The sequence below is a fragment of the Lontra canadensis genome, unplaced genomic scaffold (assembly GCF_010015895.1).
Source record: "Lontra canadensis isolate GAN:19392208 unplaced genomic scaffold, GSC_riverotter_1.0 scaffold63, whole genome shotgun sequence".
Taxonomy (NCBI): Eukaryota; Metazoa; Chordata; class Mammalia; order Carnivora; family Mustelidae; genus Lontra; species Lontra canadensis.
In genome coordinates, this window is record NW_022631057.1 from 3,610,351 (window position 1) to 3,623,009 (window position 12,659).

A 12,659-nucleotide genomic window follows, 5' to 3' on the forward strand; every position below is an offset into this window, starting at 1 on the left:
CTGCTCAGGCCATTTCACTTTTCTTGTTAAGGACGAGGGAGGACTTGGGGACACACAGGTGACCGCCATGTGAGCCTCGTGCATCAGTCTGTCAGAGTTTGTTTTCTCAAAATGGAAGAAGGAGGTCCAGACACAAACACGAATCCCTTTCCTGTCAGGCAGAAGTCGAGACAGCATTAGTGAGGCAAAGGGTGAGGGCATGGGGGTTCGTAAAGGGCAGGACTCCCTTCAAATGGGGAGAATGGACTAGGAACATGGGGTGTGTTGACACTGAATCTAAATACTGAGGAGCTGAGGGATTAGCACGTGTGCAAGTGTGCAGGGAGGCAACCCAGGAAACGAGACCACATCCATGTGCAAGACCCTTACACTCAGGAAATGTATTAACTTTCTGGAATGGGTGTATTTAGGGACCTCATTACGGACAGAGTCCTAATGAACACAAAGGCAAAATCGTTTCTGATACATAATTTCTTTACTTGAAACAAAGTGTGCACTTTGTGTCCAGAAAAGGAAAACCATCAGCTACAAGATCATCAATAATTCTACAGTCACGAAGCACTAAATGTGAACAAATTATCCTTTCTAGACATTTACTACTATAAATTATGGTGCAAAGGGGATAGTAGAGCTGGTGACCTGAAGGGAACTGTATTGTATTCAAGGTGGTACATTTTTTTCTCTCTTTTGGGGGAAATTACAGTGTTGTCTCCATAGTATATTTCTTTTCCTTGTCTCTCTGTAGTTCCAGTAGTTCAGTCTCCAAAGACAACTTATACAGCTCCATGGCCATTTTCACATCCGCTGTGTTGGGGAGACACTGCATGATCTTTTTGCCTTTGCGGACATGTTCACAGCCTTCGGGGATCGCCTGAGAGAGAAGTAGAGGATGGTTGTGGTTGAGTGGCTTTTCTCCAAATCAAGAAGGAGCAGGGTTGAGGAGGGACTCTTGGCAATGACAGGACTATAGCTCAGATCCAAGGCCAAGCCCAGAACTGCCTGGTGAGCAGGAAAACCAGAAAACATCTTGGGTCCCAACATGGTCTTTCCCGGAGGGATAGGGATCTGTTCTGAGACAGCTTCGTAGGGGGCTTCTGTGAGGACAGAGATGTCCAGATGTTTCTGAGACCATCCAGAAATGGAACACAGTATATTATATAGTCTAGAAAATGTCCCAGGTACCTGAGACCCTCTTCTCCCTAAGGGGCTTGGTTTTTCCTTCTCCTCCAGTGAGAGAGAAAAGCTTGTCACTCCTACCCAACCACAGTGCTCAAGAAAGAAGAAAGTTCCTCTGAAGGACTCAGAACTGACTCCTGACAAGTCAGATCTCACCACTGCGGGCTGGGACAGTGTTTAGAGGGAGGCCCCTATTTTAGGATTGGCTAACACAGGAGCTTTTCTTGAATCATGTCACTTACCCACTCGCACTTGGGCAACTCAGGGTACCAGGTTCTGCTCTCTGAGCATGTGACACTTTGGGGACCAACCAATTCATAGCCAGAGTCACACTGGATGATGACATTTGAAGATTGAAGATATTGATACTTATCCACAGACAGCTTTGCATGGGCTATTTCTGGTTTTGGGCACAGAGCTACAATGGAAACACAGTTTTAAGCAATATGTAAATCTAAGGAAAAAGACATGACAACAGGCTAGGATCATAAGAATTAACTATCACAGGTGCTGTGAATTGTTTTATCTTTGGTTTCGGTAACAATAATATTTGTTAGCATTTTGGTTGAGCATTGGCCACACATATATCAGACTTGGGCTGAACATTTTATGTGATTCAGCTCTGTGAGGTAAGGACTGTTATCACTCCCATTTTTCTGGGAGAAAGTTGAGATACAGACAGGATAAGAAACTTGCCGAAGTTTTTCATACTTTTCAAGAACATGATAGGATATTTTCAAAATGCATGTGACCCCCCGGTCCTCAGCTATCAAAACAAGTATCCCTCATCTCTCGATCCCAGCAAGACATGAGCTATGAAATGTTCCCTCCTGCCAATTAGGCTTTGTGTGTAATGGAGACTACGGTGGCCAATCATCCCCAGAGTTGCTGATGGCAACGTGCTATTAACCTGTGCGCCTGTAGAAGTCAGACCTGACCTTGACTTGTTCTGTCCCCACAACACAGTAGGAGTCCTCCCACCATAGCCAGCAGCGTGTGCTGGTGGGGCCTTGCACGAGGCTGTGATGGAAGTCTTTGTCACTTCGTGATGTTTGCAATTAGCCCATGAGAGCCCACATTCATGCTAGATCAAGCTTGCGTGAAAATTTTGCCACAGGCTATAGATGAAATGGGCAATGTGCAGAATTTTTCTGGAAATATACAGGAAAGTGGGCATAGGGGCTGAATTTTGTGACTGGGAGAAAGAGGAAGGGAGGTTGATGTTTATGTATTCCCTTTGTACTGTTTGTGTCCCGAACACAGTCATGATTTCAAATAAATCAAATCAAATCAAATCAAATCAAATCAAATCAAATGCTTCCATGCTTTTGTGACCCTTCCACCCACCTGACTGAAAAGGGAGCTGGAGTTACCTTTACACTGAGGAGCTTCAGGCGTCCACTGTGAAGAACGGCAAGAGAGTTTGGCCTCTCCAACCAGAGTGTATCCTTTGTCACATCTATATATCACTTCATTTTCTATGAATACATGCAGTCCTCTCATTTTTTCGTAATATCCGTGGGCAACTTCAGGAGGGAAATCACAGTCTTGACAGTAAGAGATAAAAGTGAGAGAGCATGAGCTTGTCAAATGTAAAAAAATAACTCATCCCAGAATCTGTGTGTTTTGTAGGAGGCTCCATTCTGTCCTGTCATCTTCTCTGCCCAGGGGAACACTTAGCCCAGCCCAAGACCTGGGCTGCCCTCCTGTAAGCCTCAGGCCGAGGAACCATCCTGGCCCCATCATTAGACCACCTGGTGGTCATCTAATGTCTTCAAACGGATAATGGGAATGGTTAAAATTAATACTTTGTTCAACCCCCACATTGAGTTCTTGGCCTTTGGGGTAAGACCTATCATATCCAAGAAGTCAAGTAGAAGCCATTGATCTTGCTCATCCCCATCCCCCTTCAAGCGAAGACAGCATATTACAAAACATATCATATACCAAGGTGTCAGGGGAAATGGGGGAATTGGTGCCACTCTTAAAGAATTGAAGCTTCCTCCCCATTCTATTGCCATTTACTTCCCCAGTCTGTCTACAAGAGAAGTTAGGATTCTGGGGAATTATAGTCGACTATTGAAAACTCAACAACATTTTCGTTCTCATTTCAGATGTGATATCTTTGCTAGAGTAGATTTTTGTATCTTTGGGGAAATGATGACCACTGGTTTAGCAGATGCTGTCTTTCCATCCCTATCTGAAAAGAGGGTCAGAGACAGTTTGCATACACACAGAAGGATCAAGTCACGTATTTGTAGTTTTAGCCCTGGGGTCTGATAACTCACTTGTCCCTGTCATAATAGAGTTGGTGGTACTATGATTATCTGGACATCCACATTGATCCAGTATGCCAATGGTCTCGTGTTAATTGCATTGAATTAGCAGAAAGTAGCTAACATGATGATGCTATATGGTATGCATGGTTAAAAAAAAACAAACAGCAGGGTGGGGGTGTAGAGGGGAATGGGGTTTCCTGGGTGGCTCAGGGGTTAAGGGGCTGCCTGCCCCTCAGATCATGATCCCTGGAGACCTAGGTCCTAGGATCAGACCAGCACCAGGCTTCTTGCTCAGCGGGAAACCTGCTTCTCTCTCTCCCACACCCCTTACTTGTGTTCCCTCTCTCACCGTGTCTCTGTCAAATAAATTAATAAAATCTTTAAAAAAAAAGGAAGAAAGGAAGCAAATTCAGAAAGGTGGTTTCAAACAGATGTGTGTGCATTTTGGACTGCAGGTTAATGCATAAGGACTGAAGGAAGAGAAGAAGACAGAGCAAACACCAAAAAACAGAAAGCAATAATTGAAAACTACAGCTGATTTATTAGATGTGGTCTATTTTCATTGATTCAGAAAGGAAAAGAAAACCAGGAAGGTCAAGAGACTGGCAACAAATTCTGGGGCAGTGATTTTTCACAAATCTATCCACTCTGAGAACCAGCAAGGTATACACATTATTTTAGCTAATTTGAAACCTTCCCTTAAGAATCTCCATCACTTTGATACAAAGAAACTTCTAAATTAAGAAGCTTCTTAATTTCATAAGCTCTTACTCTCATCACATGCTGGTGTTTTGGGGTACCACGTGCCATCTTCTTGGCATCTAGCTTCAAACCGATGTTTCTTATAACACTTATAATAAACTACATCTCTATAGAAATAAGCACAGCTATTCACAGAGCTAGTGCATTGTGAAATGATTTCACCATTCTCCAGCTCTGGTACTGGGCAACACGGCTCAAAAAAATAAAAAGTGAGACAAATGATTAGTAAAATCACTGCACTGAGACTCCCTTGGATAATAAACTCATTTCTGCTTTTCAAAGATTTCACCACTGAAGAGAGATTGGGGGGAACAAAGGACACTCTGGGTCTGCTCTCCCTGCCCCTGATTGCTAGAGTCCTCCAACCCAGTCATTCCCTCCAACTAAATAATTTCATTAGGAGCCTCCAAACTAAGAAGTTGGATGAAATTTGCATGAAAATGTAGATTTTCAGAAGTACTCCGAAGCAATGACAAAAAGTCTGTCTCCTTATGGTCTCACTGGGACTGGAATCAAATAATGATAGTTTAGAATTGTATATTTTCTAGAAACAAAAGTTTAAGAACATGTGCTAACCATGTGTATTTAGGAGACCCTCTCCTGGCCTTTCCCACCAACCCTTTAACCTTAACTGCCGTTACTTTTTTATATGAACCCTCTTCTGTATGCTAATTAATCCATCTAGGCAAACATGCCACTGACATTCCCACAGCTGTATCTGTGCTCATATCCTCTCTCTTTTTTCTTTTTTTTAAGATTTTATTTATTCATTGGACACAGAGAGAGATAGAACACAAGCAGGGGAGACAGCAGAAGAAGAGGGAGAAGCAGGCTCTCCACTGAGCAAGGAGCCTGATATTGGACTTGATCCCAGGACTCTGGGGTCAGGACCTGAGCCAAAGGGAGACACTTAACCAAGGTGAGCTACCCAGGTGCCCCCACGTCCTCTCTCCTACCTAGAATGACACTCTTCTTATCTATTTGCTATTCAGTTCCATTTGCTTGTGAAGGCTTCTTCTACTGGCCCAGCAAATAGTCATCATTTATATCTCTGAGGTCCTACAGCAGTTATTAGGGGAAAAGTATATATCTTAACCAATTACCTACTGAGATTTTACTATAATCTGGACACTCTGTATACATTACGTGTAAACTATACCAAAATGTACACTATGTATACATAGTGTATACATAGTATATGTATTATGATACTATGTACACATAATCTGGACATTTCCTTTATTATATCTTCCAATCATCACAACATCCCCCAAGAGATACACGCTATTATCTTCCCATTTTTTATGGCAGAAAACAGATCCTTGGAAAGGGTAAGTCTCTTGTTTCAGATGAGGCAGCTACTTAGTGGTAAAGATAGAACTGAAATCTGGCTTGCTCAAAATCCATGTTCTGTATGGTTTCAGTCTATACTCTCTAGTAATCATTTAAGTTAATTGATACTATCCATATTCACATTTTTTACCTTTTGAAAAAAAAAAGGAGAGAAAACCAAGAGAGAAAAAATAAAGTAACATTTTCTAAGAGAGACTGGAAGACTATCTTAAGGTTTGGATAAAAGCTACTTTGATGGATGAGATACAGGCAGGTATTTTGTGTTGGAGTGATGATGTGAGCAAGGGCTTAGGGGCAGCAGCTCGTTGTTACTAAGGATGAAGAAGAGGTAACCTCGGGGACCAAAGTGAGACAGATTGGAGTATATCTTATCCTGAACATGGACCAGAAGTAAGGTGGGCTTTTGAAGGAATGGAAGAGAAGGGGATAAATAGAGAAAAACCTGAAGGAATTGTGACAAGTCTCTATGACTTGGACATAATCTACCCTCCCTGATTCATAAAGGAAGAGGAGCTAATGGAGCTCCGGGAAGACAATGAGAGTATTGCCCTGCAGTTAAGCTTTGGAAGAATAACAGCCATTTCAATTCCCAATGGAGGAGAATCACCCAGGATATTTGATTTTTTTTTAACCTAACATTAAAACTTTCCTTCAAATAACTATCATTATGATGTAGAAAACTTCCAAAGTAAAAAACTTTAGTATTCCCCTTAGAAAAACAACTCTGGGGCACCTGGGCGACTCAGTTAGTTAAGCGACTGCCTCAGTCTTAGGTTATGATCTTGGAGTCCCAGGACTGACTCCTGCATTGGGCTCCCTGCCCAGCAGGAGGTCTGCTTCTCCACCTAACTCTCCCCCTCTCATGCTTGCTCTCTCTCTCTCTCTCTCTCAAATAAATAAAGAAAAGAAAAGAAAAACAACTTTGAAGTCACTCTGTGATATTAAGAACACTCATAAAGCTTGAAGAGGATGGGATCATTCTGGGACCCCAAAAAATAATCTTAATGAAGGATTACAAGGTGGCCCCTTCGACCTCCACATTCTCTCTGCTTCCCATGGAATCCTTGTAGCATCGGAAGCTGGGGAAATAGCCAACATCGCAAGAGTGGGATACATAAATCTCCATTGAAAAAGACAGAGCTCTTGGGAAAAAGCTCTTCTCTGTCGAGTGATTTTGCCATTCTGAGCAAAATGCTCTATGTCAAATGTTCTGACAGATGGTTTAAGGCACAGATATGTAAATAATTTTTATAGTCTTAGAAATTCTTTTACGGAAGAAATCACATCAGCAGATGAATAAGAAATGTTACTTTCATTGGCATATTTCCACTTATAAATGGAAAGAAGTACTCATGTCTGCATTCATAATCAGCACTAACTTAGTGGCCTGCAGGTCCTTGCAAACCCTTTCAGTGGGACAATTATTCCTTGACTTGCAATATAATACCTGAGACTTAATGTTTTCAGTTTATACATGTTTTGTAATCTTACTCTGATAATTTCACTCATTATTTATAATAATATAAAATTTTGCTTTCCAGATGGCAAAAAATTCTAGTCAGTTATTAAGCAATAGAAAAATCATGAACCCTATGGAAGAATTTATTCTTTGAAAATTGGAAATCATCCATTTAAATATAATACATTAATATAAAGATGAAAAGGATTTTTTGTGACTAGATCAGCTCCTCATGGGTTTTAATATTCTGATTTCTGAGTCATTATATCCTTTATGGGAAGGACTAAAATGATTTAAATATATTTCTTTTTTAATTTAAATATATTTCTTAATAAATACCCCGTTGTACTTCTCCAAAATTGTACTGAATTATCATCATTTGGTTCTATTTAACCATACTTTGGTTTAAACTCTCCCCTCTTCCCTGCCGCTCGTGTACTCACCACACAGAATAGATGGGCACTGCAGTAGAAACAGGAGCCCGAGGAAGAACAGTGCAGGGAAAATTCTCTGCACCGTGGGGGACATGGTGGGGCGTCTCAGAGACAGTGCACTGGGACTCTGTGTCCTCAGATGCCCTGAATCAGGCGGAAGAGAGGCTCTAAGTCAGTAGTAAATCGAGATCTGAACCTAGGAACGAAGTCTTGGTAATGCCATAGATTCGAGTCACTAAAGGGGAGGGGCAAGGTCTAATGAGGCTCTCCAATTAAGCTCCAAGTCCTGGGAGTATGACATGAACTTGACGTGAAAGCTCTCTGGAATTCTGTATTTACAATTATAACCCTGAGAACTTCTCACTGTTGTGGGGGCACTTGTTAGCTTCTTGTCCACATACAGACATCATTTCTCTTTGAGTACTCGAGAAAAAGTAGGAAAATGGTACAGCGTGTGTGTGTGTGTGTGTGTGTGTGTGTGTGTGTGTGTGGCAGTTTCTTTTGGGATCAGGACGCAGTGCTGAGGTATGTTCTCCGCCATCTTCCAGGGATGCCCTGTCTTCATTCACTAGGGAGAGTTCCCAATAAGAAGGCAGGAATAAAAAAGATGTGTAGTTAAATTTTCTTTCCAAACACGTCACAGCCTAACTGGAATAGAGAAAGCATGCAAGTCTATATTGTGAAAAGACAAAAAAATAGTCCCAACACAATTATTCTGCTAATATTTCGTTTCCTTGAGTATCAGTGATGCCAAATTAACTGACTTTGGGATTATACTAGTTGGAGAGTAAAGGGAAATTTCCCAGAGGGATGTTTACAGCACAGATAGAGTGTGCATGGAAAATTAAATGGTAGAGGATCAAGCATCATAAAGGGACAAGGGCTCATGACAAATTCAAGGATTTCTCAGTGGCACTGGATCAGAGTGAAGGACCTTGAGCCCAGCATTATATTTCTGGCAAAAGCACTAAATTATAAATTGTAGCAGGCATCTTTGTCAGTTTCAAGACTTCATTTATTAGTAACTACCTGAGTTAAAACTGGTCCCTTAATAACTAATCTGTCTTCCACTCAGATTTTTTCTTTTAGTCTCTGCAAAGGGCATAGATAAAGATGCTGACCTGACCTTCATGTTTTCCCTCTTGGACCAGCCATGGATATTTGTTGCTTGAAGATATATCGATATTCACCCATAAAGAATGGTGAATACTGGAAAATGTCTGAAAATGACCCACACCACGTAGCTGAACTCTAGTGACAGCTGTATGAAGCATTTAACAGCCAAAGTGCTTAGCTCTCAAAAATAAAGAGGAACATTGCCCAGAAATAAGTGAGCAGGTCCCCCTATAATACTGATGACAACATAATTTTATTTCCTTCCTAGAGAGAAAGGAAAGTAAATAAATGTACCACATGGCTGTTTCATTTTATCAAGAGGAACTAAAATACAATCTGAGTATGTCAGATAAAAGAGGTCATTTAAGTAGTTTAACAGAAGATTTCTTTTTTAAAAAGTCCTTCTGCTTATTAACCATTTCCCCAACTTTTACATAAACCATTGCATTAAATTTCTTCAAACAAAACTCTAACTCTAATTGCATTTAATTTCCTCAAATAAAACTCTAACATTGGTATTACATTGTACAGATGAGGGAACTAGTTGAGAAAGACTGAGTATACCTCCCCAAACATTTCTCATCAGCAGCCATGTCAGATTCTGAGCCCAAATCTGATTCAGATACCAAGCTCTTTCCATTAGGTCTTTTAGGGAATGTCATCAAAAAGATGAGACCACTAGTTGGCCTGTGAGCTGGACTTGGGCACTCGAAGGCTCCGGACTCCTCCCTTGCCCTTGGAATGTGGGTTCCACTCTCTCTTTCTCACTCCCCCAGCCTGCTTCGAGGACATATCTTTGAGACAGTGATGTGGTATTGAGAACACCTGCACAGTGTATGTGACTGAGCCCAGCTTAGGCCTCTTTATAGATGGGCAGGTATAGGCATCCATTTGTCTTCTCACCGCCCAAGACAAGCCTCACAGGTAACTTTCCTTTGCCTATTGCACTGGCCACCTACCAACCTGGAGTGGTCTGCCTCTCTCTCTTCTGTCTCTCCCTGCCCTCCAAATAGAGGGGGTGGCTTCAAATTACAGCTGGGAAGCTCCCAGGAGTGTTGCAAACCAACAATGCCAAGCGAATGTCCGTTTAATGAGATGGGCCTACAAACGTTTCTTATGCAGGACCCTGAACTCATTATTTAGGACAGCATGCCTGGAACCTTCTGCTTCTCCTGCGGTGGAAAAGGCCCCAGACCAACTCCTCCAACAGGAGACAAAAATCCCTTTCTTCATCATGTTGCATAGATGTCAATCCCTCCCAAACTGTCTGACAGATATAATGCATCATAATAAAACTCAGTAGCATTTTAATGAAAACTGATAAACTGATTCTAAAATTCATATGGAATGTAAAAGACGCAAAGCCATCTCCAAGATGGCAAAGATACATGGAGTGGGGATAAGGGGAGGGGAACAAAGAAGATATTGCGGCGTTTGTGTGAGATAACCAAACAGACCCAAAGTTGACAACTGAGAGTAGCGTAAGAAGCCCCAAATATACATCATCAATTAATTGGTTTATGACAAACTGACACGCTACAGAGCAATGGGGGAAAGGAAGCTCCTTTTAGTGAAAGGTGCCAATAGTTGGCTATCTGCATGGAAGAAAATGAATCTTGGTTCTCTGCTTCATACCATGACAATTTTGTCACGGTCACGGGTATCACTGTGAACGTAAAACCATGAGTCTCCTCAAAGAAAAGATGGGCAAATATATTTGTGACCTTGGGGCAGGCATAGATTTCTTCTCTTTTTTTCCTCTTTCTTTATTTATACATTCCTGGCACAACAGGTTTATTCTCTAAAAGCTATGTAGGCAATAAACAAAGCCAGCATTTACTCTGATCTTAACTTCTGCCAAGTATTATCCATTCCAAAATTGTTTCATGAAGATTTGGTCTCTAAACGTTGTAAATTCCAAAATCGTCATCCTCACCAGAGTCTCTCTTCTTCTGTTGAATTTAACTCTTGTTTTTCAAGCATTTCTACAAAGTTCTGATCCCTGACCACCTTGTTGCCCACCTTTTGCCATCTGTATAAGGTTATTCTCTCTTGCTTTCCTTTGTGGGGGCTTTGCAAGTGCCAAGTGGCTGGACTGGCTGGCTCAGCACTTGTTTGCTTCTGCTTCTGCTGCCTCACCAGGACTGAAAAAATGAAAGGAAGATGTGGTCCATATACACTATGGAGTATTATGCCTCCATCAGAAAGGATGAATACCCAACTTTTGGAGCAACATGGACGGGACTGGAAGAGATTATGCTGAGTGAAATAAGTCAGGCAGAGAGAGTCAATTATCATATGGTTTCACTTATTTGTGGAGCATAAGGAATAACATGGAGGACATGGGGAGTTAGGAGAAGAGAGTTGGGGGAAATTGGAAGGGGTGGTGAACAATGAGAGACTACGGACTCTGAAAAACAATCTGAAGGGTTTGAAGAGGTGGGGGGTGGGAGGTTGGGGGAACCAGGTGGTGGGTATTAGAGAGGGCATGGATTGCATGGAGCACTGGGTGTGGTACAAAAACAATGAATACTGTTATGCTGAAAATACATTTTTAAAAAATGATTTAAAAAATAATAAAAAATAAATTAAAAAAAAGCGAGGCAAAGGTAATGCTTCTTTTAGTCCTTTATTCAACAAATCAACCTTTACCTTGCAAATAAATTTTACAGTTACCAAAAAAAAAAAAAAAGAAAGAAAGGCTGAGCTTCATGGAAGTCAGTGGCATAGTTTCCACTTATTACCATGTTTTGATAAGTTTCTAAAGTCACAATCTGATAGAATGTTTTCAAATACAAGCAGACATTAAGGAGGAGAATCTCTGTACTATGAAATCCCATTTTATGCGGTAAGGATGATCTCTGGAAAAAAAAATATTCTTTGGTATTTGGGACACTGATAATTCCAGTGGCCCTTCCTTCCAGGCCATCCCACTCCATCCCTAACATAGGACTCTCCCTTTCTTTACAATAGAATCATTATTTGGGCATTTTATCTGTAAAATTAATGTTTAGTGTTTGGCTCCTGCCTGGGCCTTGATGGCAACACAATTTCATTTCCTTCCTGGAGAGAAAGGAAAAGTAAATAAACGCACCACATGGTTGCTTTGTTTTATCAAGAGGAACTAAAATAAAATCTGAGTTTGTGTCTATTCCCTGCTGTACTCTCAGTCCCTGGCACACAGCAGACCCTCAAAGAATGTTGATTATTGGGGTCAGAACAACTAAATTCTAGAAAATGATTTGGCTATAACAGTAGTTCAAGCAGGCTAGATTGAGACCCAAGGGGCTAAGCATTCAGCTTTGGATGCCTACCTGAGCTAGGCCAGCCTCAGGGATGAGCCCACACATTCCCTGGGATGTGCCCTGTGCCTGACCATGTGGGGGCCCCACTCAGTGGGCTTGGCCACATGAGCCTCCAAGCAATGGAGAGAGAGGCCAAGGCCACCAGGCAAGGAATAAAGAGAGAAACCATGGCCCCAGGCCAGATTTCTTAAACAGAAAACAAACAAACAAAAACCCCCAAACAAAACATTAAACAAACAAAAATCAACAACAAAAAAAACCCCCTGCAAAAACAAATTAAAAAACCACTAAACGAAATGAAAGAGATTTCCCTTAAAAACCCAAACCAGGGCGCCTGGGTGGCTCAGTGGGTTAAAGCCTCTGCCTTCAGCTCAGGTCATGATCTCAGGGTCCTGGGATCAAGTCCCACATCGGGCTCTCTGCTCAGCAGGGAGCCTGCTTCCTCCTCTCTCTGCTTTCCTCTCTGCCTACTTGTGATCTGTCTCTGTCAAAGAAATAAATAAAATCTTTAAAAAAAAAAAACAAAAAAAACCCAAACCACGAATCAAATGAAAAAACTTGATAAATTGTACTCCCTTAAAATGAGGAATTGATGTTTACCATAGACAGCTTATGAAAGTAAAACAAAACAAAACAAAACAAAACAAAAGGCAAACTACTGAGTAAGAAAAAGGGGTTTACAATACATAACTCACAAAGGATGTTTATTCCAGATTATGTCAAAAACTCTTACAACTAATTAGAACTAGCTAGACCATCCAATAGGGAAAGACTT

At 41.3% G+C, this 12,659-nt stretch overlaps 1 protein-coding gene across 2 annotated transcripts; it reads right to left on the reverse strand.

The window, feature by feature from the left end:
• Nucleotides 1–455: 455 nt before the first annotated feature.
• On the reverse strand, nt 456–7,676 carry LOC116879738 (apolipoprotein R-like). 2 transcript variants are annotated; one of them, XM_032878154.1, is made up of 5 exons: nt 7,473–7,676; nt 4,227–4,412; nt 2,550–2,723; nt 1,419–1,594; nt 456–871 (listed from the first exon to the last, which is right to left on the reverse strand). In XM_032878154.1, exons 1-5 carry the CDS (start codon nt 7,555–7,557, stop codon nt 698–700), a joined length of 795 nt encoding a protein of 264 aa, XP_032734045.1. In that variant the 5' UTR covers nt 7,558–7,676; the 3' UTR covers nt 456–697. The 2 variants fall into 2 exon arrangements, with proteins under 2 accessions (XP_032734045.1, XP_032734046.1); XM_032878155.1 differs by lacking the exon at nt 4,227–4,412 and having other exon boundaries at nt 7,473–7,674.
• Nucleotides 7,677–12,659: the final 4,983 nt, after the last annotated feature.